The sequence below is a fragment of the Manis javanica genome, chromosome 8 (genome assembly GCF_040802235.1).
Source record: "Manis javanica isolate MJ-LG chromosome 8, MJ_LKY, whole genome shotgun sequence".
NCBI classification, from domain to species: Eukaryota; Metazoa; Chordata; class Mammalia; order Pholidota; family Manidae; genus Manis; species Manis javanica.
In genome coordinates, this window is record NC_133163.1 from 8,411,281 (window position 1) to 8,434,847 (window position 23,567).

General features: G+C 43.7%; 1 protein-coding gene and 1 long non-coding RNA gene across 4 annotated transcripts in view; one reads left to right on the forward strand and one right to left on the reverse strand.

Moving 5' to 3' along the window:
• Nucleotides 1–8,403: 8,403 nt before the first annotated feature.
• Nucleotides 8,404–23,567, reverse strand: part of AK7 (adenylate kinase 7) — a 68,973-nt gene continuing 53,809 nt past the window's right edge. Inside the window, exons 13-18 of one of the 2 annotated variants that reach the window (XM_017662860.3) lie at nucleotides 20,089–20,217; nucleotides 19,768–19,830; nucleotides 14,341–14,538; nucleotides 11,262–11,482; nucleotides 8,938–9,096; nucleotides 8,404–8,645 (exon numbers count right to left, since the gene is read on the reverse strand). In XM_017662860.3, the coding sequence (XP_017518349.3) occupies nucleotides 8,607–8,645; nucleotides 8,938–9,096; nucleotides 11,262–11,482; nucleotides 14,341–14,538; nucleotides 19,768–19,830; nucleotides 20,089–20,217 (809 nt within the window). In that variant the 3' untranslated portion in view covers nucleotides 8,404–8,606. Of the gene's footprint in view, nucleotides 8,646–8,937; nucleotides 9,097–11,261; nucleotides 11,483–14,340; nucleotides 14,539–19,767; nucleotides 19,834–20,088; nucleotides 20,218–23,567 lie in introns of both variants that reach the window. The other variant, XM_017662859.3, reaches the window with a different exon arrangement.
• Nucleotides 17,171–19,761, forward strand: LOC118967151 (uncharacterized). Of its 2 annotated transcripts, XR_005054026.2 has the most exons (4): nucleotides 17,171–17,320; nucleotides 18,027–18,724; nucleotides 18,949–19,108; nucleotides 19,569–19,761. It is a non-coding gene; the product is annotated as an uncharacterized lncRNA (long non-coding RNA). The 2 variants fall into 2 exon arrangements; XR_012133687.1 differs by lacking the exon at nucleotides 17,171–17,320 and having other exon boundaries at nucleotides 18,545–18,606.

Genomic DNA, 23,567 nt, shown 5'->3' on the forward strand with positions numbered 1-23,567 from the left:
GCCATAGATACACCCAGTGACTACAATGTAATACAACTCAAGTTTCACAAATGACTAAGGAGCTACGTGTTGACACTGAGATAGGGCAGGGAAATGGGACAAGGGTCATGCCACTGTAAAATCTACTTAATCTGAGAAAAAGGTCCAGTTTATTCCTTAATCTATATGCTGTTTTCCTCTTCTTCCAGTCCCTTAACCAATTAACTTTGTAACCAGGACAGGAGATAGACCTCAGAATTGTAAATGAACTTATGTGGGTAAAGAATACCAAGATCGGAATCAACACAGTCACTTAAGTAACCCCATTCTCAAGATAAAACTAAAAAGGAATTATGAATCACCTGTATACATCATGCCTTATGCTGGCCCCTATCCAAAAGGCTCTGTAAAACCCCAAACCCTAGCCCTTAAGTGCTCCCCCACTTGGACATCATCCACACTTTCAACTGAGTGTGTACTGCCTTATACCAAATAAACTCACGTTGCATAAGCCAAATGCACTTGTCTCTGAACTCTTTTCCATGATAAAGAAAGGAACTCTTCAACCTCCACCTCTGATGGTAAATGTCTTTGTCACTTTGCTATTTCATTCAGCTTTCTAGTCTTAACACAATCCTTTTCTCTTTCCCTGTTTATTTTCAAACCAGTAAGGAAGTGGAAGTTCTTAGAACAAATTCAGTCCAGTGCTCTGTGTCTCCCCCAGATCCCAGGGTGACAGGGACTTAGTTCCCAAAACCTGAAAATTCGAGAGGACACGATGCGAGGTGACTCTGGCTTCGGAGTTGGCAAGGGATTTTGCCCCATGCCAAGCAGAAGGTCAATGAGCTTCCGTTTCCTCCCTCTGCTCTTCCTTGCTCTCTACTGGCTGGACAGCTGCTGCCATTTGCTGCCACTCTCACTTTAATGAATTCCTTCCTTACATACACTCGTCCATCCTGGTCACGAGTTCTTTCTCAGAGTCAAGAATACTCCCCTTTTCAGGTTGAGGTTTCGCCTATTGCACAGGGAGGGACCTCCCCAGACACAGCTGCCTGACAACACATCCCCAGTGCATAGGACCCAATTGAATAATTTGAGCCAAGGAAAGTGGAAAATGAGGGAAAGCCAATCACCAGTTGTATAACATTTCCAGAATATCTCGCCTGGCTTTAGCACATTTGCATATCCTCAGGGGTGGAGAGAAGTTCATCTCCATGTCAGTGTGTAATTACCAGGGCAACCGAGGGCGTGTCTGAACCTGAGAATTTAAGGGGAGGGGCCAGCTTGCTCACTGGTTTGCAGCTTCTGGAGCAAGAAAGAGATGGCGATGGACTGCAGTTTGTAAGTAATAAACGGATTTTAAACTTTATTTCTCCCTGATTTTAGCTTTTAGAGGTATTTTGCCCCAGGATTTCCTCTCTCCGGACTTACATATGGCGGCAGTTGGCAGGATGCCTCTGAACCCAAAGTCTGTGTGAGTAATGGGTGTGAGTTTTGGGAGGGCTGCTCCTGTGGATGGTAGGGAGGCCTCAGTGGATGAAGTGGCAGAGGGGGCCACTTCACCTGTTATTATCCCCCCAGCTGTGGGGCTTCCAATTTGAGAACCCCTGGTGGGGAGTTGGTCTAGGGTAAAGTACCTCCCAGAGGGGTGGGGCCTTCCCAGAACTGGGGAAGGGTGGAAACACCGGAAGCTGCAGAATTAGCCCTCCGTGAGTTGGAAGACTGCTTGGAGACCTTAGGGGGCCGTGTGCTGGCATCATAGGATCTCTTTTCATCCAGGTAGTGGAAAATGTCATACAGGAGAAAGAGAAGATCATCGAGAGGGTTAGCGAGGAGAGAGAGGGACTTAGGCAGGAGAGAGACACACTTCAGCATGGCTTGGAGGAGCTGAGTGATAACCTATGAGATGCTATTAAAGAAGAGAGTTACTGAAAAGGCAGGTCACGCTCCTAGAAGACTCCTTAGCGGTAAGGGGGGGAGGCAGCAGGAAAAGCCGCGTTGCAGGAGGCAGTGGGGAAGGGGGAGGAAAGAGTAGTGCCTTCAGCCCTGGAAATGGTGGAGGAAGAGCTGTTGGTGGAGGAGCCCGAGGGAGAAGAGGAGGAGACGGGGCCATTGGCAGATCGCTACCCAGACCACCGCCCGAGGTACCATCCTCTCCTGTTTAGAGCCCATCCAGCTGTAATTAAGAAAATAAGAGCAAAACAACCATGCACTCCTCGGGGGGGAGGAGCAGCCTCCTTCCCAGGTTGTGGAGCACTCCACGCTCTGCCCCTATACCCAGGATGAGCTGGTGGACATGAGCGTCTGGTATAGGCAGAGGCCATCGGAATCTCTGCCTACATGGCTTTTTAAGTCTCTGGGATATGGGGGTGGAAAACTGTTATGTCGGGTACTGAGATAAATAGAAAATGGCTTCCCTGACGACTCACCCTTCCCTCCGGCAGCAGTTGTGAAATGCCCATCACGCCTCAGGGAATCAGACACTCCTGGAATGGCCGACAGCTGCCACCAGGATAGTCTGGCCTATCAGGGTGATTTACCATATTTTCCCAGTAGTTGGGAAACATATGCAGAGCTCCAACAGGTACTGCGGGAATTGGGTATGAAAAACATCACCTATAATATGGACTCCCAGGGCCCTGATGAGCAGGTAGGTGTTCACTACAGGAATGAGAAGCCTGGTGCTCCCTACAGCTCCCACATCTCTCTTTGGGTCCCTAGTGAATACTCCTGCCCCCCACCTAGGGCAACCCATAAGTGAGGCTACTTGTACTTTAGCAGATCTGGGAGAGGTTGAAACAATGAGGGCACGGAGGGAAGTACGGGCCACAACTGAAAGGAGATGTGCAAAAGGCTCTGTGAAAATCTCGAGGACCCAGATGTGGGTTGATTTGACAAAAGCTGGGGTACTGAAAGAAAAATTCCACAGGCAGCCCAGTAGAATATTGTTAGAACTGTGACACCAATTAAAGCCAGAGCAGCAGTTCCAGCTGCTGAGGTCCAGGACATGGAAACCAGAGTCAAGGCCTCATGCCAGGCCTGTGTCCCTGCAAAACTTCATGGGAGACAGTACTCAGGATTCACCTGAGCTGTCACCCCCACAGGAAAATGATTGGGCATTGCAGTTCGACTGAGGACAGGGTCAAAGTCCCCACCTTGGGGGACGTGGTGGGGACCAGAGGCCACATGTAGAATTAGCAATTCATTGGTCCCCGGTGAATGTACAGCGTGTCCTGGCACTGATGGACACAGGAGCTGAGTGTTCTTTGATTCACGGCAACCCTGAGCAGTTTCCCAGGACCCCTGCTGTGATGGCTATGGGGGTAACGCAATTAGAGTGAAGAAAGCCCAAATCTCATTGGAGATACGGTGTTTACCCCCAAAGGAGTATCCCGTGTACATTTCTCCCATCCCTGGATATATTTTGGGGGTAGATATCCTTCAGGGCCTGTGGTTACAGACCACTGCAGGGGAGTTCAGACTGAGGGTACATGTGGTAAAGGAAGTTCTGAGGGGACATGCTAAGCACCCACCTATAGCTCTGCCTCTACCTCGGCGGGTGACAAATATTAAGCAGTATAAATTGCCTGGGGGGCACAAGGAAATTGGAGAAACTCTACAGGAGTTGAAGAGGGTGGGCATCATAAAGCCCACTCATAGTCCTTTTAATTCCCCAGTGTGGCCAGTGTGAAAGCCAGATGGCTCCTGGCATATGACTGTACACTACAGGGAATTGAATAAAGTCACACCCCCTTGCATGCTGCTGTCCCCTCTATCGCAGACATTCTGGACACCCTCAGCCATGAACTGGGGGTATCACTATGTAGTAGACCTTCTAATGCTCTCTTCTCTGTTGACATAGCACAGGAAAGCCAGGAACAGTTTGGCCTCACGTGAGAAGGCCGGCAGTGGACACTCACTGTCCTTCCACAGGGATACCTCCACAGTCGCACCATCTGTCATGAACTTGCAGCCCAGGACTTGGCCACATGGAGGAAAACACAAACAGTGCAGTTATATCACTACATTGATGATATTATGCTCATATCTGATTCTCTATCAGATTTAGAAGGGGCAGTTCCTAGACTATTGAACATCTACAGGGAAAAGGGTGGGCTGTGAACAGCACTATGGTTCAGGGACCTGGTTTGTCTGTGAAATTCTTGGGGGTTGTCTGGTCGGGTAAAACTAAAGTTGTCCCTGAAGCAGTTATAGACAAGGTCCAGGCATTTCCCACCCCTACCACTGTGGCAGTATTACAAGGGTTTTTGGGTCTTTTGGGCTACTGGACAGTGTTTATCCCCCACTTGGCACAAATTCTGAAGCCCTTATTGTGGTTGGTATGAAAGGGCATCAGGTGGAACTGGGATGAGACATGTGCAGCTGCTTATACTGCTGCCAAGTGGTCAGTCAAGGCCCCGTGAACTAGATGTTCATGTAATTGAAGATGGTTAGGATGGGGTCTTTGGCAGCAGCTTGAACGGACATGCCAACCTATTGGATTTTGGTCACAACTATGGAAAGGAGCAGAGGTCCAGTACACCTTGATAGAGAAGCAGCTGGCTGCTGTGCACCACACCTTGCTGGCTATGGAGCCCATCACTGGAACAGCTCTGACCAAGGTAATAACCACCTGTCCCATCGCAGGGTGGGTGTGAGACTGGACCCAAAGGCCACAGAGTGGCATAACACAGACACCTGCACTGGCCAAATGAGGCACATATTTACAGCAGTGCAGCGCCCTGTCTCCTAGCCCCTTAAGTGGAGAGCTCCAGTGCTTATTGGGGCCTATGACCTATACCAGTGGAAAGCAGGAAGAACTTGCTTTTCAGCCCTTGGTAGCTGAGACTCCTTATCAGGAGGGAAAAGCCCCTATACTGAAGATACTTGGTACACAGACAGCTCTAGTCTTGAGCAGTCCCCAAAGTGGAGGGTTATGGCTTTCCATCCTAAGACTAAGACAATATGGATGGAGGATGGATAGGGGAAGAGCAGTCAGTGGGCTGAGTTGTGGGCAGTATGGCTCGTGATCACCCAGGAGCCCTCCCCCGACAGTTGTCCGCACTGACAGCTGGGCCGTCTATCGGGGCTTGATGCTGCGGCTACCGACATGGTATCATGCCAACTGATGGTTGGTCACCGGCCCCTTTGGGGGCAAGAGTTGTGGCAAGACCTATGGGCCTCTGGTCAGACTAAGACAGTTACTTATCTTGTGTTGTATATCTAGTTGTATATCATGTGACTGGCCATTTGCCTTTGGCATCCCCAGAGAGTGATGAAGCAGACACATTGGCCCGGGTGCACTGGCTAGAAGGAAAGTCTGCCTCTGATGTGGCCCAATGGCTACATCAGCATTTGTTGCATGTGGGGCAAAAGACAATGTGGGCTCCAGTCCATGGGTGGGGCTTGCCATTGACCTTTGAAGAAGTCAGCAGAGCCCGGAAGGAGTGCCTTGTGTGCTCTAAGACGGACTTACACCAAGTCCCACAGCAATATGGGACAATAGTAAGGGGGCCAATATCCCTTGTCAGGTGGCAAATACATTGGGCCACTGCCCATATCAGAAAGATATCAGTATGCCATGACTTGTGTGGACATGGCTATTGGACTATTGGTTGCTTTTTCTGCATGTTGTGCAGATCAGCAAACCACCAAGAGGGGACTGGAATGTCTTTTTGCAGCCTATGGCTGGCTGCAAGTGATTGAGAGTGATCAAAGCACCCACTTTATTGGACATGGTTACAAGAATGGGTGCAGCAATTAGGAATAAAGTGGAAATTTCATGAACCATATAATCCTATCAGAGCAGGCATGATAGACAGGTACAATGGTTTGTTGAAATCTGGCCTGAAGTTGGACATCAATAGTCCGGGGTTGGTCAGCTTGCCTATGGACAGTGCTGCAGCATTTGAAAAAGCGATGGCTGTCCTGCCTAAAGCAATCTACAGATTCAATGCAGTGCCTGTCAAAATACCAACAGCATTCTTCAATGAGCTGGAACAAATAGTTTTAAAATTCATATGGAACCACAAAAGACCCCGAATAGCCAAAGCAATCCTGAGAAGGAAGAATAAAGCAGGGGGGATCTCACTTCCCAACTTCAAGCTCTACTACAAAGCCACAGCAATCAAGACAATTTGGCACGGGCACAAGAACAGACCCACAGACCAGTGGAACAGAATAGAGAGTCCAGATACTAACCCAAACATATCTGGTCAATTAATATACGATAAAGGAGCCATGGATACACAATGGGGAAATGACAGCCTCTTCAACAGCTGGTGTTGGCAAAACTGGACAGCTACATGTAAGAGAATGAAACTACATCACTGTCTCACCCCATATGCAAAACTAAATTCAAAATGCATCAAAGACCTGAATGTAAGTCATGAAACCATAAAACTCTTAGAAAAAAACAGGCAAAAATCTCTTGGACATAAACATGAGTGACTTTTTCATGAACATATCTCCCCAGGCAAGGGAAACAAAAGCAAAAATGAACAAGTGGGACTATATCAAGCTGAAAAGCTTCTGTACAGCAAAGGACACCATCAATAGAACAAAAAGGTACCCTACAGTATGGGAGAATATATTCATAAATGACAGATCCAATACAGGGTTGACATCCAAAATATATAAAGAGCTCACACACCTCAACAAACAAAAAGCAAATAATCCAATTAAGAAATGGGCAGAGGAGCTGAAGACAGTTCTCCAAAGAAGAAATTCAGATGACCAACAGGCACATGAAAAGATGCTCCACATCGCTAATCATCAGAGAAATGCAAATTAAAACCACAAGGAGATATCACCTCACACCAGTAAGGATCGCCACCATCCAAAAGACAAACAGCAACAAATGTTGGCGAGGTTGCGGAGAAAGGGGAACCCTCCTGCACTGCTGGTGGGAATGTAAATTAGTTTAACCATTGTGGAAAGCAGTATGGAGGTTCCTCAAAATGCTCAAAATATAGAAATACCATTTGACCCAGGAATTCCATTTCTAGGAATTTTACCCTAAGAACGCAGGAGCCCAGTTTCAGAAAGACATATGTACCCCTATGTTTATCATGGCACTATTTACAATAGGCAAGAAATGGAAACAACCTAATTGTCCATTAGTAGATGAATGGATAAAGAAGATGTGGTACATATACACAATGGAATATTATTCAGCTATAAGAAGAAAACAAATCCTACCATTTGCAACAACATGGATGGAGCTAGAGGGTATTATCCTCAGTAAAATAAACCAGGCAGTGAAAGACAGGTATCAAATGATTGCACTCATCTGTGGAGTATAAGAACTAAGAAAAAACTGAAGGAACCAAACAGCAGCAGACTCACAGAACCCAAGAATGGACTGACAGTTACCAAAGGGAAAGGGACTGGGGAGGAGGGGTGGGAAGGGAGGGGAGAGGAACAGGAGGCGTTATAATCAGCACACATAATGTAGGGGGGGGGGCACGGGGAAGGCAGTATAGCACAGAGAAGACAAGTAGTGATTCTGTAGCATCTTACTATGCTGATGGACAGTGACTGTCATGGGGTATGTGGTGGGGACTTGATAATGGGGGGAGTCTAGTAACCACAATGTTGCTCATCTAATTGTATATTAATGATCCCCAAAAAAAAGAAAACCCAGAACAGCCAAATCCATAGAGACAGAAAGCAGTGTAGTGGTTGCCAGGAGCTGGGAGGAGGGGATAACGGAGTGGCTGCTTAATGGGTACAGGGTTTCATGAAAAAGTTCTGGAGCTGGAAGGTGGTGATGAATGTACAGCATAGCAAATGGACTTCGTGCCACTTGATTGTGTGCTTTGAAATGGCTCCCAAGGCACATTTTTTGTTGTGTGTATTTCACCACAATAAAAAAATAGTCCAATTATATTCAGTTTACATTATTTAAAGGGGAGAAATACAGGTGCCATTAAAATAAACCTAAATTCATTTCTCATGCCATGTAATTCTGGAAATTATGGGATTTTTAGAGCTGGAGAAGACCATAGGATTTGATTGCTTATGCTTACACTGTGAAGTTAATTTCTTGAAAATATTCAGCGACTTTTAAGATTATCACAAACATTAGAATGATTCATCCTGTCCCATGAATTTTCCTACCAAGAGGTTTATAGTTCTCTCTGACTCACTGGTTTGGTCACTGCTCTTGAAACGCAGAAAGCAACCTTGCAGAAACCAATCATGTCTGGTTTACTGTGACTCTTAATTTATTTCTGTGTCTAACACCATTAGCATTGAGTGCATAACAAATTGGGAAATTTCTTTAGCATATGCGTTTAAATAATATATAGTCTGATTTTCTTCATGCTATAAATTAAAATTAGGGTGCAGAATAGACTAAAAAGGAATGTTAAATCAATATTGGTCCCACAAGCTATTCGCATATATATATATCTATCAATCTGTCTTTCAAATAGAATTTTAATGAAGTAGTCACTCATTGCCATATAGCGTTTTATAAGGATTCTACTTAATAAAGTATGTGATTGCAGGGAAAACAAAAAAGAATTTTCCAAAAACTGGAGCAGCGTTGTTTGAAGCAATTTTTAAAATTACAGTGTTTAACTCATCTCCGTAAAGGTATGTGACATGAGATCTTTAAAGTTTCACTGCATTTCTGGGTTATTCTTGAAAAGATATTCTGCCTATAATTGAAAGAAAGAAAAAATGACAAATCAACAACTTAGAAAATACAACAAGATGTTAGCTAGTCATACACTTGTACTATTAATATCTACAACAGAGAATAAGAGTACATAAGTCTTTTACTGTCCAATAAGTGATAAAATCTAATTATTAACTGTGATGGTATTAGAGGCTATTTCCCAAATAACCAGACACACAATTTCTCTATCCTAACTGAATTTCCATTTAGATTTAGGCATATTTTATTTTCAATCTGACATTAAAAAAAAATAACACACCAAAATCTCTTACCAGAAAATCAACGGGATCATCTGGTCTGACCTTACAACACTCATTCAGGCCCTGCATCAGCGTTGGCATAACATAGGTCATTAAATAGTTTCTCAGGGGAATAGACTGGGCCTCTAGTAATTCTCTTTCTTCTCTTTTCACTTCCTCTAGTCGTTTATTCTACAAATAGAACATTTGCGGGTGAAGTAAACAGTCAGAAAGAGGAGAACACTTTGACACAACTCACCCCAGAGTTCATTGGAAACACATACTGTGTGTTTCCTGCGTTATGATGAAAACGGCATTTCCAACCAGCAGAGAAAAGATGTAAATGGCGTCAAGCAACAGCCTAGTCATTTAGAAAATAAATGGGGTTCTACCTCCCTTCTTAAACCAAACTGATTTTTAGCTGCCCAGATGAAGAAAGTCAAAGAAAGAAAGAGGGAGGGAGGGAGGAAGGAAGAAACAGAGAATTGTTAATAGGACATCTAGAAGGTATTGGTCTGGCGGGTATGTGTTAATTCCCTGCTCAGAATATAGCCCCCCTCTCTTGAGTATTATAATTCCAGATTTCCACTGAGAAATCTCCCTTGTCAGTCTAGTGGCTTAGGCGGGACTTAAATCCATCAGTCTAGCCTGCCTCCTGGCCATGGATATTGGTGAAGGCCAGCACATCGGGTAGACATAAAGATGATACCAACACTGAAAGCAGAGCAGAGAGAGGGATCCTGGGTCCTTGTTCATGTCGCCTGAGCCACTACATCAAGCCTCACCTGAGGCCTGTCCTACCCCTACACTTCTGGGTTATGTGAACCCATAATTTTTCTTTCTAAGCCATTTTGAGTTTGCTTTTCTGTCCCTTGCAAGATAAAGAGTTCTGATATTATTTATTGGAAAACTTTCCCAGCAAGACAACAAACCCAGATCAAAATGGGAAAAAGATTGATGGTGACGACATGAACACAAAACTTTTTTTGTGGTCAGGAGGGACACCTTAAATGGTGTTAAAAGATAAATGATGAGTTGAGAAAAATGATCTACAACATATTACAAAAACCTAGGGTATTATGGGAGTGTACACTATTTGCGAGGCACTGGTTGTATTTTTACATAAAGCAACACTTTAATCACCATAGTCCCTATGAAGTAGTCCCTATTATCATTCTCATTTGACAAAGGGAGAGACTTAGACACACCGTAACTTCATCAGGACTGCATACCTGCAGAGAGTAGAGTGGGATTTGGACTCTGATAGCACAGCTTGGGAGACCCTTAGCTCCGGGGCCATTCTTGTTTCTATTACACTACTTTCTCAGGAGTTGTTCTTGCAAAATAATAAGAAAAGGACACACAGCCCAAACATGGACAGAGAAAACGTGCAACATAAGAATTATAAATGCCTGCCTGACACAGGTATTTATTCATGACGAGAGAAATGAACACTACAACGAGATTAGTTTTGTTTTGGCATGTGTGAGCAAAATTGAGGGTTGGAGGTGGTGTGTGGAAACACACTGGTAGACAAAACATGAACTAGTTTACCCTTGCAGAGAGTAGTTTAGAAATGTGTATCAAAAATTACACCATGGTAGTCTGATCTAGCAAATTTAGGAATTTATGCTAAGAAGATAATCAGACACCCAAAAAAGGGTACATAAGGATTTCCTTCCTCCCTCCCTTCCTCTGTGCTTCCCTTGCACAAATATTTGTAGAGTGTGTTACCAAGCACTGTTCCAGGCATTAGAAATAGAGTAGTGAACAACAGACAAAAATCCTTATCTTCATGTAATTTAAATTCTGTGTAAGAAAAGAATATAAACAAATATGTAAAATATATAGTATATTAGATAGAATAAGTGCAAAGAGGTCAATAAAAAAGTATAAAGGGGGATATGATATGTTGTGGGGAGGGGCAGGGGTTGACATTTTAAATATGGTGTCCAGAGAGGCCCATCAGGAAGATGGCTGTTCGTGAAGACCAGAAGCAAATGAGGAAGTCAGTCACCCAGACCTGCATTGTTTCAATGCACGGGGAAGTATTAGAAGCGGCCAGGTCATAAGGGAGGAAAGGCAAATTAAACCACAAGGTTGATGTGCGGCAAAATGTAACGCATTTACGAAGATGTGTATCATGGATACTAGCAGCGATGTCTAGCTATTATTATAATTATTATTTCTACTAAGCAAAAGACGATGGCATCTTTTAAAAAAATGATACATATGACAAAATAAACAACAACAAAACTTGCTTGGGGTATTTCTCTATTAGCAGGGTGGGAAGTGCAACTGGCCTGAATGGCGTTGCCCCCCCCAGGCTCACTTCACACCCGCACACACTCACTCACCCATTCCTCCCAGCGAGCAATCCTCTCTGCTGTCTCGATGGCTTCCTTTTGCTCTCGTTCCGCTTCCTCCATAGCCTCCTTGGCCAGGCGTTCCTCGGCAACCCTGCGCTCCTCTTCTGCCCTTTCTTCATCCGTTAATCCATAATTTCGAGGCTCCCCGATCTCTTTGATGAGCTGTTTGATAGCAAGTCTGTTCTGTGCGTCTTCAAGTTTTCCTACATCTTTAAAAGAGAGGAAGGAGGTCGGCACATTCTCACATTCTGGACCTGCCTGCAATATATTCTGAGGCCATATTTGCAAAAAATGCTTTATTACTATAAACTCATGATGGCAAATTATGTAAATCGCCCTGGAAAACCCCAAAGGAAACTGGGGGTTTCCTTTGCTCTCTGCCAGCACAGCTCTGAATGTCTTGTCTCACTGGAAAGTATCAGACTGGCGTCTGGGAGTCATGGGGAGGCAGACTGGGGTCAAGGTTCTGAGTTCAGGCAGTCACTGTTGATTTGAGTGGATGCCGGTGGGGAAGAGAGGAAAACACCTCCTCAAAAGGAATGAGCTCCCCATATCCGGAAGTATCCAAGCAAGGACCACTTCTACGGGAGTTTCCACAGAGGGAAGGGCTGCACTCATTGGAGACCAGGCAGGCTACCCTCCAGGGTTCTTTCTTTTTCTATTCTCAGAATCAATGATTCTGGGATACATTTTCAATTCATAAAAAAATAGACCATCTCATTTAGCCTATTTGATTAGGAAAATGTCCAAACTTGAGAATATCTAACTTATGTTAATATCAAGACCAAAAAGAAGAAAAGTCTTGTTGGGAAACAATTCTTCCCCAAAGTCACTAAATGGTGAGTTCTACTCCGTTCTTTTGTGTTTGCTTGGAAGGAATCTGCACAGAAGGGTGTGCAGCGGACGCATTCTGGTGCCGAGCACCTCCAGACCTTTCCCCGGTGAGGACCTCCCTCTCGCCCAACCCTGCGCACAACCATTGCCCTGCTCCCCTCCCCCGCCCCGTGTTTGTGCTGGGTAACCTTGACCCGGACTAGACACATAGACAGGTTCTATTGTGGGCAGAGAAGGCAAACAGGGCTACTGTATCAGTTGGTGGGTAGAAGCAAGCCCCCCAAACAAACAAACAAACAAACGGACAAAAGCCAGTAAACAAAACTCTTTCCTTCTTGTTGCCTGAGCTCTGACATTTAAATAATTTCTCGCGGATTCCCCCCGTAGAGTAATTACAACCTTGATGTGCTTGAAGTGCTCTGAAATGTTTTTGAAAAGGCTCACGCTTGAAGAATGTGCTGCGGAGAACAGCGGAACCCCAGCAATACTTCTGTCCTGACCCTGGGGCACGGGGAGCTGTCAACTACAGTGGGGCGGGCGCCTGACCACACTCTGACCCTGACTTGCCTTCTAAGAAAGTAGAGTTAGGATCCAGGGAGTCATGTCCAGCTCTGGGCTTTGCTCCCGGGGTAACACGGAGACTGGGGGGTGGGCCCCAGCCCACCATGGGGGCCAGACTGGAGAGGGAGATGTTGGTGCACAAAGTGAGAGCAGAGACCCTGACAGACAAGTGAGTGGGGTCCAGAGGTGCACACAGGGGGGCAGGTGCCAGCATCTTTCAGAGCCCCGTTCCAGATCTTTCTGAGGCCAGGTGTGTTCCTGACCTTGACACCTGCCCCACACCCCTCCTTATGACACTTTTTTCCCCTTTGCTTCTACATTATCTCCCTGTTGACAGCGTGCAGATGAGGCCAAACATGACAGGCACATATTGAGACAGGAACACAGTGGCCACTCATTTCTCGTCATTTCTGTCTTTCTCACTGTTTCTCCCTGGCGCTCTCCTGATTTTTCTATAAATAATTACCTGGGCTCTACTGAAAGATGATAATCGCTATTTTTGTGAAATCTGTGAAATTTGCTCACCATTCTTTCCTAGTTCTCTAAGTAGGGTAAACTACTTTCCATATTACATGTCGAATCCTTAGCTTTTACACATCAAATGTGTGTCCAGTATGCACAGACACACCCAGATGAGGGCAAAACCCAATCACTTCCTAGGGTGCAAAACAGAAGAATGTGCACATGTATAAATTGTGTTGCCTTTTTATTTCTGACTAACATCATTTTATGTCTTGGCATAGATACTGATGACAAAATTAATGACCACCAGAATTCCTCCAATGTGCTAGATGCTTCTTATTTCTTATCATTTGTAACAACCCTACGTAGAGATTGTTTTCCTATTTCACAGATGAGAAAGTGAGGCAGGAGCCAGAACTAGAATCAGTTCTCCTGCCTCATGCTGACGTTACCCCTGAGCTCTAGGCACCCCCCCCCCCGAGTACTGCAGGGTCCAAATGCTGTCTCACGTGGCTCTTGGGGGTGAAGAGAGGCCTTGGAAAGCCCAGGGGGCTGGCCTGGCTGTTGAGCTTCCACAAGGCCAAGGGTTTCTCACCAAACTCAGAGGAAGAACAAGGGTCACGATCTAGGAAACCAGAAAGGAAGTTCAGGGGTTCACTAAGCCAAGGGGAGCAGGAATAGTAATGACAGCTGAGATTTGGAGCCAGGAACAACAACGATGACGGTGAGGTTGATAAGAGATCGTATTTACTGGGCGTTGCTGTGTGCTAAGCTCTGAGTTCAGTGTTTCCAGGAAACAAGTAGGAATGCAATGTAGAGCTATTTGCTTTTCTGAGAAGCTATGGGGGTAGCTGGCTGGTCTGAAGGCCAGAAGGAGCTCTACACAGAGTGCCAGTGCCCTGTAGTGCTATGGGGACAGAGTGCTGCTGCTAAGGAAGTGGCTAGCAGAACACACATGTATCTTTGTAGTGCCTTCACTAAAATGCCAGTTTGGTATGTGACTCATAACATACCCATATGTTTTCATGTAACAATAACACCCTATCCCTGAACAAATCCTCAAGTAGGAGGACTCCCCAGGAGTGCCCTGTTCATCCTGTGATTTCTTGAGCCCCCTGGCACATGGCTATAGTGGCCTGTCCTTCCCCACGGGTCCTCACACTTGGGAGTAGCTCTCCACATTCACGTTACCCTTGAGTTCATTTCATACCAATATGTATTGGGTGGATTTCAAGTTCATCAAAATAGTTGAAGACTGTTTCATCTTCGGTATTGATGTCCCGGTAGTTTCTCAGAGTTTGGAGGAACCGGTCATGGCTATAGTGGGTCCCCGCCACGATGTTCTCTGGAAGATTCATCACTCGCTCCTTCAGGAAGTCATCCGAGGCGTCCAGTGAACAAACGAATTCTGGGGTGTGGGAGAGTTTCCTGAGTTAACACAGTGTCAGCAGAGCTGACTAGCAGGCATTGTTGGGTGGGCCCCCATTTAACCAAAATGCCTGGTTATCAGCCGGGACCTCAAGTTGCCACAAATGGCCTGACAAATTGGCTTTCTGGCTGCCTCTCATGGAGGATTAAATACATGCAAAAGACAACTGCATGAAATACATGTAATTGAGAGACCATCCTGTGAGGCCCAACCTGTTGGTATTTTGTGAGATCTATTATTTTTCTTTCCCTTCCTCCCTTCTTCCCTCTGTCCCTTCTTTCCTTCCCTCCTTCTTTTTAATGAGAGCAGCAGAAATTATTAGTAGTGAATCTCTTAAAGCCCTGCGATACCAATCACCCTCCTAGTCAATCCTCACCACGTCTCCCCAAATTCACAGGCTCCCAAAGACTCCCATGACTATGAGTGAAATGCTTTGATGGCTGATTTTCCAATTAATAAAAATGGGGACTCCCCTTGGGCTTAGTTTTCCATGGATCCAGCTTTTTCCTCACTTAATGCCACTGGCTATGAAGCCTCTCAGTGCTTAGCTACTGTTTGAAACTGGGATCATGCTAACGATGGATATCATTCACCCACCTGTGATGTTCTTTTAAATGATGAAAGCAGCTGTTTTCCCAGCTTCTATTACCAGCCCAATGGATATTTGTTGAGTAATGAATGAATGATCAACGTGTGGATTAGTGAATTAAACTTCCTGGGTGAATTACTATTCTCAAATGTTCCCAACACGATTTGGGGAACACTGGAGCCCAGACCAGGAGCCAGGCCGTGGCAAATAACTTGCTACCTGCAAGAGTCCAGCAAAGCTTGAGAATAGTTTAATTTTTATTCTAAAAGTATATTGTTAAACTGGACAGCTACATGTAAGAGAATGAAACTGGATTATTGTCTAACTCCATACACATAAGTAAACTCAAAATGGATCAAAGACTTGAATGTAAGTCATGAAACCATAAAACTCTTAGAAGAAAACACAGGAAAAAATATCTTGAATATAAACATGAGCAACTTTTTCCTGAACACAATTCCTCAGGCAAGGGAAACAAAAGCAAAAATGAACACGTGGGACTATATCAAGCTAATAAGTTTCTGTACAGCAAAGGACACCATCAGTAGAACAAAAAGGCATTTGACATATCCGACAAGGGGTTAACATCCAAAGTATATAAAGAACTCACATGCCTCAACAACCAAAAAGCAAATAACCCTATTAAAAAATGGGCAGAGGATATGAACAGACAGTTCTCCAAAGAAGAAATTCAGATGGCCAACAGGCAGATGAAAAGATGCTCCACATCACTAATTATCAGGGAAATGTAAATTAAAACCACAATGAGATCACCTCACACCAGCTAGGATGGCAAACGTCCAAAAGACCAGGAACAACAAATACTGGCGAGGATGTGGGGCAAGGGGAACCCTCCTACACTGCTGGTGGGAATGTAAATTAATTCAACCATTGTGGGAAGCAGTATGGTGGTTCCTCAAAAAACTAAAAATAGAAATACCATTTGACACAGGAATTCCACTCCTAGGAATTTACCCAAGGGAAACAAAATCTCAGATTCAAAAAGACATATGCACCCCTATGTTTATCGCAGCACTATTCACAATAGCCAAGATATGGAAGCAACCTAAGCGTCCATCAGTAAATGAATGGATAAAGAAGGTGTGGTGCATATACACAACGGAATATTATTCATCCATAAAAAGAAAACAAATCCTACCATTTGCAACAACATGGATGGAGCTAGAGGATATTATACTCAGTAAAATAAGCCAGGTGGAGAAAGACAAGTATCAAATAATTTCCCTCATTTGTCGAGTGCAACAATGAAGTAAAACTGAAGGAACAAAACAGCAGCAGACTCATAGACTCCAAGAAGGGACTAGCAGTTACCAAAGGGGAGTGGTGGGGGAGGGTGGATGGGGAGGGAGGAAGAAGGGGATTGAGGGGTATTAAGATTAGTACACATGGTGTGTGTTGGGGGGAGTCATGGGGAAGCCAGTGTAGCACAGAGAAGACAAGTAGTGACTCTGTGGCATCTTACTATGCTGATGGACAGTGACATCAATGGTGTATAGGGGGGATAATATATGGGTGAATGTAGTAACCACAATATTTTTCATGTGAAACCTTCATAAGAGTGTATATCAATGATACCTTAATAAAAAATAAATAAATAAAATTGTATTGTTCACCACATAATAATGCCATTCTCACGTAATTGCATTCTAATAAACTTTCTTGAGTGAGGGAGAAAAGTACGTGTCCTGGGCAGAGCCCAGAGCAGACTGTACTTGTGTGGAACATGTGTAAACATCAACTGCTTTGTATGTTAATAGTGAAAATAAAGGCTGAGGACAGAGCTGGTGGAATAAGACCCTATAAATTCATAACAATTCTCTGATACTATCGTTATGCTGCAGTATATAAAAAATACACTATCTTTTTAATTTAGATGCTCATCTTTGACCATTTGATTTTTATAAGTAGCTATATTTTGAAAAGGAAAGGAGACAGCTGATTCCCCAAATGCTGCTGTAGCACGTGAATCAAAATTATTTCAAAAAAAAAAATCCCTGGAAATTGAATCTATTTAAGCTCCATGATATGAGGCATGTAGATGAAAAGTTAATAATTATGTTAGTAAATTAAGAATTTCAAAATATAATACTGTATCTTTTTTTTCCAGTCGTCAGGAGATGGAAGATTCCAGTTAATCAAATATTGTGAATAGTGAGTGATGTACTTGGCTTCCAATTTTCAGAGAATCTTAATATGGTGAAATACATCCCACTAGATGATGTCTTTTTAAAGTCCTTTCTCTTTTATAGTTCAGAGAGAACTTCAGAATTTTGCAGTACCTGGGGATAATTATTCTTAATACCTACTGCCCTTGTACTGTCTAACTGTGGATAGTGAGCAATAGATTGTAATAGACTGTAATAGGCTGCTCGGTGAGGCTGTATATAACCCGGAGGTCACTGTTTTGGCTATCTGGAGTTGCGTGGAAAGCTGTGTTCTAACAGATTTTTCCATATTGATCGCAAGTAGGTACAGCTTTAAATTTGTCTCCTTCATCTAGGAGACCTGAAAATTATAGTGCTGGATATAGGCTAACAGCAGTGGTAAAATGCATGATTTAACCACAAGAGGTAATGCCGCCTATGACTGGATCACCACAGATTCAAAGGCTTTATCACTCAAATCAAGCAGGGATAAGGGATTTATTACCATGTTTATTATTTTTGGTATTTTATGGTATTGTGACATCTTGGGGTGGGTAGATTCCTTATAGAAGAGAGACTCCCAGGGGTAGCTAACTTCCACAGGTGGTAAACAACTTAACTTGGGAGCATGACTTTCTTATATACGATAGCCGCCCCCTTCATGTACCGCTCACACACCAAGCCAGTACTTCCCCTGCCTTAAATCATACCAGGTCCAGTAACAGGCAATTAGAAAACAAGCTCTGGAAGCTCAGACTGGCCGGTCCTCTAAGATGGAAGTTTATTCTGCCCTGCCTGGCCTTTCCCGTGGGAACCCCAGGTAAGGCCGGGGGCTACACTTTCCCCTTGTTCCAATTCCCACCTCCTGACCAAGCCTGGTGCTTCCCCATGCGGCCCGGGGACATGTGAGTAATAAATTCTTTTTTTCAATGGCATTAAGCTCTTGTGTGGGCTCTGTGACCTCCATAAAATAGAATCCCAAGGGCACAAATGAACAATGCTCTCATTTCTTTCAGGAAGACAGAAAACGATGATTTCTGGGAAAAGGGTAATTTACTAAGAACAGAGTAAACATTCGAAATAGATTACATCTTAGACATATTTGGACTATGTCCAACAAAGAGAGGTCAGCTCAGTGGGGGCATAACTAAGAATGATCCATCACTTGACCTCTGTGTTGTCACTTCCTTGTCCTATGGAAGGGTTTCATTAATTCTGTTTTTTTGAGGCAGTGGAGTGAGAAGACCTGAGTCTGAATTTAAGCCCTCCCATTTTCCAGTTGAGTGGACTTGGGTAAGTCTCTGGGCTTTAGTTTCTGGATCACGTAAACATGGGAGTCATTCCTGCCTCGCTGGACTACGGGAAGTTCTACGAGCTCGTATCTCACGTGGGGCCTCACACACGACAAATGGTTAGTTGAGCTGGATATTACCCAGCTGCCTCAGCGGGAGCATGAGGATTTATGACAGGGTTTGCAATGAATGAATATTGCTCAGAAGTGATAAACTCTCATAAACTGGACAGACCTAGTTAGAGTAATCCACTTTACTGGTTAACATTTTCTGACGTAAATACATACATTAATGGGAAATCTGAGAGAGACCATCCCTTTAGCATTTTTTATCTCTGCCACAGGTTTCAGAGCCCACCAATAAACAATAAATATCCAACACTGAGGATGACTGCTTTCTGGCAGTCTCAGCGCTTCCAGAAGCTTCCTCTCAAGAAGTCCTGGACCAAGAGGAGGAGAGAGTATTACAGCCATGAGCTGAGTCCCTTGGGAACGTTGACAGAAGTGAGTAGGTCCTTTCTTGTTACAACCTTGCACTAAGTTGCTGGAAATAGCTGTTCTTGTATTTACCATATGAACCAAAAATTATTTCCTATGATTATATTTCATGCAAATTGATAAAAAATAAACTTTTAAAGTTCATGGCAAGGTCACAAGAAATGCCTGCTACACAGCAAATCCTTTTTTGTGGAATAAGATTTTTATGCTTCACTTTCAAGAGTACATTGTGAAACCACTATGTAAATATGTGATAAAATAAACTCGCTGTGGAGTTAACAGTGAAGCAAAAAGCTTTTTACCTGCTCAGTCTCTGGATTCTGAGTGTCTTCTGGAAGAGATAAAGGCATTGCTAGTGCCTAAATCAGAGCAGGAAGGAGTGGTGGTGATTCAGTCCCTGCTGATGTCATCAGCTGACTCAGAAGTCAAGGAAACAGCAGATTTATTATCTTTTGCTCCCTTACAGGAAGGAGCAGCAGATACGCACATTTTCAAAGCGACTTCTGGCCATTTCAGAACCTTAATATCCCTGATATTTATTTACCGCCAATTCCTTCCCAGAGAAAAGTTCTGCTTTATTAACATTAAGAAGATGGTTTTGGTACAAAAGAGATAACAGATGGCATTCTTTTAAATATGACTTCGAAAAAACAGTTTAAACTTACCAGGTATGATTGATTTATCATAGGGAAACATTTTGCCTTTGATTTCTTCTTCTTCCTCCTCGTCTGCTAATAAAACAAAATATACATCATTGTGTTTATTACATATTACTGCTATGGATATCCCAGCAAAAAAAATAAAATATTTTAATTAAAAGTCACTTGTGAAAACTAGCCATAAGAAGGAAAGGATGTATTTTAGATATTTTAGACAGAGTCTCTCTGATTTTTTATTTATTTTAATTGTGTGACTATTACTATGAACAATAAGGTTACAATTCAACTGAATGTAAACACTCAAATAAAGGGAACACTCAGACTTACGGTTGAAAAGGTCCTTGGCTTGATCATAGGTCTTTGGGAATCCATCTAAAATGTAACCTTGATTCCTGCAAGGCACAGATTTTAGCTTTTCTTTTATAAATCTAATTATATATTGATCGTCTAGTCGGCCTAATAAAAAGAAACACAAAACAAAACACATTACTGTGGAGTCACATTCCACATAGAGGCTACATTCTAAAGTTATTTCCAAAACTGTTGTGTAGTCAAATGCCTTGTTTTTGAAATCCATTATTTTTTTGATCTTGAAATCCCTTATGCTTCCCTTAAAATTCAAGATATGTGGTTTTGTATTTTGAATATGACACATGAATTATAATGCACAAGAAAGCGGGAGAACCCAAAGAGCTGGTCTACAAGGAGGAAAGAAGCAAATGCTGATGTCTGCACTTCCAGAATGTTCTATATGCACAACTTTTGGGGGGAGCTGAATGAGGACTTCAGTGGACAAATCCAGAATGCTCCCACTTGCCAGTGAGTTTTCTCAATTCTTTTTTAATATTACACCTCTACAACCTTAAATGCTTCTATTGTGAGAACTAAGTGAGATAGTATTCGTGAATGCTATTAAGGCACAATTTATTAATGTAGGTGCTTAATGAATATTTGCTGCAAGGTCAAGCTTGATCTGATTCTCAAGGATACTGTTCCCTTTAAGGCTGCAGAAAATAATGTGGTCCCCCAGCTCCTGCCTTTCCAGAGGACATTTCTGACCTTGGCCCCCCTGGACAGTTCCCTCTCAACTCTTGGAGGTCAATTTCCTACAATTCTGGGGGGAGGATGAGGAGGTAGTAGTTGGTTCTAAAACTAGCACAGTGATTAAAAGACACTATGATGCAGCTCCCCCACAGTATCCATTTATCATGCCATCATAATTATGGAAGAGCTATTATTTCTAAGACACCAGCTCTGCCCTTACATTGTTTAATGTACACATTAAGTAAGTAATGTAAGTTTGGCAAGTTTGAGAAATTGATCTCTGAAGCTCTTTCTAGTGTAGTATTCTACTTTTAGTTTATCAGTGAGTCTATAATATAATATAAATAGTTTGGGGCCCCTGTTTATCATCCTAGTAATGACAATAAAATGATCTAATTAAAACCCATCCCCTTTTTCTACTTTTCATTGTCAATGAATCAGCAGACAGTAACTGACTCAGCAAATAATTGTATCTTCCAGAAATTTAAATATTATGGCAGAGACAAATATTATATTCAAAGGTGTTAGCACAATAAAATTCCTCAAGGTGTCTTGGAATTACTTCCTAGTAAAGTTCGAAGAGGTGCAAAGAAATAAAACCAACAAAAAAAACCCCAAAAAACAAACTCCAAAATGTAGAGTGATTCACTAAAATTCGAAGACAAGTTTTATTGAAGCAGTCTACTTTCAGTTTCCAAAGGCTTTCATTGGTAAGGCAAAGGCACACACTCGGAAACCTAGCTTTGGTTCCCCCCAATGTGTGCCTTGGTTTATTTCCAGCAGCGAGCTTTGCCATTCATTTCTGCTTGCTTAGGAATGCCAGTGGTCTGTATGCAAGAAGGTACTGCCAGCAGCAGTGTGTGATTATTACGGAATGTGAGCACAAGAGGGGCCAAGCCCAAGTGCCTTTCTCTAGAGAACTATGACCTCCTAGTGATACCCCTGTGACCTTGGTCGGTGCTGAGCTCCTTGGAAGGGGACTGTCACTTCCCCTTTTAAATGAATGAACTGGGAAGTGTTTAAAACACCACCCTGCCTTTTTAAGAATTTTCTATTTTTATTTTAAGTCTCTCTTTCAAATACCAGTAATATTCAAGATGCTAATATTCACCCAAATTCACAATGACTAAACTCAGTTTAAAAATAGATAGCTGCAACCAAGGTTTTGGAATAAGGCACACACAGTACAGACACAATGATGTGAATACATTTACAAAGGTTTTTTCCTCCAACTTTTGTTTTCAAACTCACAGAAAAGTTGAAAGACTAGCCCGATGAACACCTGGAATCCCAGCAACTAGATTCAGTAATTCTACAACCCTTTTGAAATATAGTAAGTGAGCAAAAAGAACCCACAACTACTGCCCTCTGCAGTTTCACCAGGTCCCTATTTGGGCTGCAGTCAGGGGGTGACAGGAGTCCAGTTATGAGCAGGAGTTGCCTCACTGTGGGACTGTGGGATTTGTCTTGCTGAAATCATTAGAACCATGTACGAAAAACTTGGGTCAAGTGAAGGAAAAGCAAGCCAATGTTTGTGTCCTTGGGCTGTCCATGTGGGTTCTGTGCAGTGGGCTCAAAGGTCTTGTTGTTTTCAAACAAGATAAGGTCCATGTTCTAGTTCCAGGTGAATATGAATAGGAAGGCTTTTGGACAAACTAGAGAAAGAATAAGACACCTTCCTAAGGTTAAAGGGGATTGAACGAACTATTCCAATCTGGTGGGACGATCTCTACTGTAGTTCTTGTTTGCTGGGGTCACCTCCCAGGGCATGGAGAGCCTGTCAGTACTTCACACCATTCTGTTACACCATGTCCTTAAGATTTTTAGGTCCTTGCAAAGACCAATTATGTAAGTCTCTGTCAATAAAGATTGTGCAGGGGTTGTCTGTCCTGCTAGCCCGCCCTCTGATGTTCTTGCCTCTCTTCTGGGGACAACGTCTGGTTCCTGGCTCCCTGCACTCCAGTTCTAGCCTTATACCTGCGGCTTAAAGTGTGCATGTTCACATGGCCACGTGAGTCCTAAAACGGTAGAGTTCTAAAGGTCCCAGTCCCTACCCTTTAATGTGTGCTTGCAGTGGAATGCCTTAACTGGGTTTCTTTCCTCTCTCCACGTGATGGGAACCAGGACCCCATTAGACTCTCTAAAACCAAGATAGTGACTCCGGATGTCTCATGGGCGAGGCAGAGGCAGCGTGGGACCTCAGAGCATTCCTCTGTGTCTTTTTGTGCACCTTCCTTTTCCTCTGGGAAATCTTTCTGGGATTCTAAATTCCATTTCCTCCTGGCCCAGCCCACCCCAAAGCAGAAACCAAGACACAGATAATGAGCAGGTGGACATCGGTGTCTGCGTACAAAACCAGCCCTGAAAACTAGACTGGTGTGACCTGAGGGAGGCTGAGGAGTAACCTGGCCTTCAGCGGGAGGCATGGAGGGACTGGAGTCCTTTGCAAAAGCAGTAAGCAGCTGGGAGGAGGACTGCCGGAGGGACAGGGAGGAGTACCGGAAGAACAGGGATGGCGAGGGCAGTCAGGAGGAAGGCGGTGGGCAGTCCCTGGTGGGGGAGCTGCTTGGGGCCATGGAAGGAGGACACCAGGAAGGGGCAGCAAGTGTGGGGTCACCATCAGCACCCAGGGCCAGCTTACACCTCTCTCCATCCCTAATTCCCACTTGCCCCGACCCAATCCTTGAGGGTCAGAAACGGCCCCCTTCAAGATGGAAGGAATAAGAAGAAAGAAACTAAACGTGTCTGAGAGGGTGGCAGGG